Below are 4,193 nucleotides of genomic sequence, written 5' to 3' on the forward strand. Positions count from 1 at the left end.
TTTCCTCCGGGTGCTCCGGTTTCCTCCCACAGTCCAAAGATGTGCAGGTTAGGTGGATTGGCCATGATAAATCGCCCTTGGTGACCAAAAAGAAAAAAAAAGCTGAGGACGGGTTATTGGATTGCAGGGATAGGGTGGAAGTGAGGGCTTAAGTGGGTCGGTGCAGACTCAATGGGCCGAATGGCCTCCTTCTGCACTGTATGTTCTATGTTACTTTTTTTTTTAAACTCCAACCTCGTCTCATTCCTTATCTTTATGTCATTATTAGCACCAACTTTAGTCTTCAACACTCCATTTGTCTTATGTCCATGACTTCGTAATCAGTCTCTGAGCTTCCATCTATTCCGCTGCACCTCTCCACCCTCCCTCCAACTAAATAGTCCCTTTGCGTTTCTACCCCCCTTTTCAGTTCTCAAAGTCCCACTGACTCGGAACTTTAACTCTGTTTCTCTCTCCACAGATGCTGCCAGACCTGCAGAAACTTTCCAGTCATTTGTTTTTATTTCAGATTTCCAGCATCTGCAGTATTTTGCTTTTAATCTAATCATGAACTTATTTTGAGTTAATCTGGAGAAATGAGAAGCCACTACATCACTGTTGATGCTAAATGGTAGGGCAGCACGGTGGCGCAGTAGTTAGCACTGTTGCCTCACGGTGCTGAGGACCCGGGTTCGATCCAGCCCCGGGGCCACTGTCCGTGTGGGGTTTGCACATTCTCCCCGTGTCTGCGTGGGTCTCACACCCCACAACCCAAAGATGTGCAGGGTAGGTGGATTGGCCATGCTAAATTGCCCCTTAATTGGGGGGGGAAAAAAATAATGCCTAATGGTTTCTCACAGACTGTGTACAGTGCCAGTATATGTGAACTAACTGCTGCTTTTTTCCTTTTTTTAAAGGGATTGCGTGAAGGTTTGAAGTTCTTTCTACACTGCCTTGCCCCAGCCACCATACATCAAGGATGCATTTGGAGATCAAAGTGGCTTTAAATTTCATCATCTCCTATCTGTATAACAAATTACCCCGGCGACGTGCAGATCTCTTTGGGGAGGAGCTGGAGCGGTTGCTGAAACAGAAATATGAGGGCCACTGGTACCCAGAAAAGCCCCTGAAAGGATCTGGTTACAGGTGTGTCCATATTGGAGAAACTGTGGACCCCATAGTCGAGCAGGCCACGAGGAGAAGTGGGCTGGATATTGAAGATATTCGGGCTAATGTTCCTCCAGAATTGAGCCTGTGGATTGATCCTTTTGAGGTATCCTATCAGATTGGTGAAAAGGGGGCTGTGAAGGTCCTGTACATGGATGACAATGAAAACAGTGCAGAATTGGACAAGGAGATAAAGAGCAGCTTCAACCCCGAGGCCCAAGTTTTCACGCCCATCACCGACCAGGGCAACTCTTTGTCCAATTCCCCTTCTCCGTCTTTTGGGAATTCTGTAAGCCCCACCTTCATACCGAGATCCACTCAGCCAATCACGTTCACCACCGCAGCCTTTGCTGCCACCAAATTTGGCTCCACCAAGATGAAAACTGGAGGCCGGAGGATGGCTCGCTCTCCCACCAACGGCTTGATGAAGCAGAAGGGGTTGTCCACCTCCATGCACTCGCTGGTCCTGGGGAACAGCCAGATGCCGCCGTCCTCCCTTTCTCCCAACGCAAAGGAGTTTGTCTACCCCGGTTCACTGAGCTTGTACTTCGGGAATGAAAATCAGCCATCCTCCGGCTCTGCTCCCTTCCCGAATGCCTTTGAGGTGGCACCAATCTACAATAACAACAACCTGGGTGAAAAGGCCCCATTTGTGGAAGGACTTGACTTCAACTTGAACACCATGCAGTATCCTAACCAGCCATTTCAGCCAGTTGTCTTGGCTAACTAATATATTTAGTGAAGAAACCTTTCTATACATAGAACTCGAAGGCCAACACTAAGATACCGTGTTGAAGAACACTTTGGGAACAGTTTAACAGTAAACCTCCAAACCCCACTTACAGTCTCAAAACAGTGTTCATCATCTCCTAAGTTTTCACATTTTTTTTTTAAACTGTTCAAATCGCATTCATGCAATCCATTGGGAAATTGTGGGTTTTTTCAGAGTTAACCGTAACTTGTTTATTTTTTTTGTTGAGAATTCTATACTCTTCCCTAGGGGGAAGCAGAGCACCCAGAAGTCCATCTTAAAGGAAAAGTGGAATACTCCAAATTTGAGTAAAATAAAGGTCACCGTATGTAACTGGCAGTCTTATCAGTTTTTCCACAAGCAGTTAGATTTGGGACATTACCTCACACTGGTGCCAGTATTTCTGTATTTTGCCCTGTAGTTAAGCAGCAGCTGGATCAGGATTGCTGGGCAAACACATTTCCCAATTTTTAAAAAAAATTGTTGCTATAGTGCTACAGGGTTGGAAGCCATGACTGACGATTGAAGTTTGGCAGGTTCGTGGCAAAGCAGAATTCTGCCAAAATAGCATAATGCAATGAGAGAGAGCGAGAGAGTGCGTGTTTGTTTGTCTTGTCTGTCTGAACCAGTTCAAACTGCTTGTCCACAGTCGTGACATTCGTCCTGTTTACCCTGCCCCCCCCCCCCCCCCCCCCCCCCCCTCCTCCCTTCCCTTAAAATCCAGCAAGTTTCATCAACAGCACCTCGCTCTGGACCGCATCATCTTGGTGTTAAAGGGCTTTGAAGTTCTTCGTCCGTGCTAACGGCCTCATTCGGATTACTCTTGTACTGTGGCAACTAGCAAAAAAGGAATGCAATGCAATCTTGTGAAGCTGTGGCATGTACTGTGGAGCCTGCTCTATGGACAGATTACTACATCGCGTTGTGCTATTTGGTTCAATATCTGCATTAGAAATCTACCGCACCTTGTATTGAACGGAGAGCCTCCGACTGTCCCAGTATGCTGCAGGTTTGGTGAACTGAGCACTTTTAACAAACATTTGTGCTGGAAGTAGCTGTTTAAGATGTTCTGATGGGGTGTTTGTCTGCATCCCAGCTATTGGTGTGTTTTTGGCAATGCCGCTTGTTTTTTAAAAACCCGGAGTCACCTCTGGTATTTTCACTCCTCTCCTTCACCAAGCGAAGCGGAAGATGATCCTGGTCAATTCAACTGCAAAAAAAAATAATAAAAATCGGATGCTTTGGGTGGTAGGAGGGTAAAGTACTGGGGGCAGTACTTCTTGGCAGTGGGTGCGATGGGACTTTCGCCTTGACTACGTGGCGTGAATTTGAAATGGTGAATGAGCAAAGATCCAAAACATCAGCTGACTTGAGTAACTGCAGCCAGGGAGAGTGTTTTGTGATCTTCCCTGATTGGAGAGGAATTTGGGTACATGAACTATGCTATCTATTAAACCCTGCTGCACATTGAGTCCTTGCTGGCCCAAGCTTTTGTGTTTAGCTATCTGGTAATGTACCAGGTTTGCAACATATGTCCACGTCTGGTGTGTGGGCAGGATCTACCCCTGTAGAAAGGATGGAAGTGACCAAATTAAGACTGGAGTGATGCTGTATCCCACTGGTTGTCAGCGCCTTTTAGTGATTGTTGTGGAGGTGCAGCATTCTCTCTTCAATTTTCAAATCCAATTCAGTATTGTTCTTGAAAGTAAAGCTGCCGTGTCCCCTTTCTTTTGTGTAATTAAATGACAATCCTGAGAATTTCTTTGCCCTTGAGGAGTAGTGAAATATATCTAGGTTCGTGCTTGTATGTGTGTATGTGTGTGTGTGTGGACTGAGCCTTTTGAAAACACTTTTTTTTTTTATACAAAAAGTGAATTTCAGAAACTGGTTCACAGCCCTTGCTACATATCGAATGCCATTCAGTCGTATGTCCAATACCGGAGAACACTGCTCCCCTGTTTAGTAAAGGTTATATTGAATTTACCAAACGTGCACTTTCAACTATGTTTGTTGTGATGAAGTCGTCTGGATTTCGCAAAACCCTCCCACTCAGCAACACTTCAATCAGCTTGCACCCTAATCCTGTCAGTGGGAGTGTCTCGGGGTGGGTGGGAAATATTGGGAGAGACCAGTTTTGAACTCCAGAGTCATCTGGGTCGGAATATGCTGTGAAGAGCATCCTATGCCGAACCTCGCATGGATCCTGTATTCTAAAACCACAAAACTTGATCAGTCGCTACCGCTAAACACGAGAGAGCGTGTGCAGCAGCGTTTACTATCTTGCAATTTACCGCAA

General features: G+C 45.9%; 1 protein-coding gene across 1 annotated transcript; it reads left to right on the forward strand.

The window, feature by feature from the left end:
• Positions 1-896: 896 nt before the first annotated feature.
• LOC119956348 (protein Tob2-like) lies at positions 897-2,230 on the forward strand. The gene has a single exon (XM_038783500.1). The coding sequence runs from the start codon at positions 959-961 to the stop codon at positions 1,874-1,876; it is 918 nt and encodes a 305-aa protein (XP_038639428.1). The 5' UTR covers positions 897-958; the 3' UTR covers positions 1,877-2,230.
• The last annotated feature ends 1,963 nt before the right edge of the window (positions 2,231-4,193 follow it).

The sequence above is a fragment of the Scyliorhinus canicula genome, chromosome 23, assembly GCF_902713615.1.
Source record: "Scyliorhinus canicula chromosome 23, sScyCan1.1, whole genome shotgun sequence".
Classification (NCBI taxonomy): Eukaryota; Metazoa; Chordata; class Chondrichthyes; order Carcharhiniformes; family Scyliorhinidae; genus Scyliorhinus; species Scyliorhinus canicula.

Excerpts from the sequence above, each read along its gene's own strand:
- LOC119956348 (XM_038783500.1), top strand. The coding sequence starts at position 959 with ATGCATTTGGAGATCAAAGTGGCTTTAAATTTCATCATCTCCTATCTG.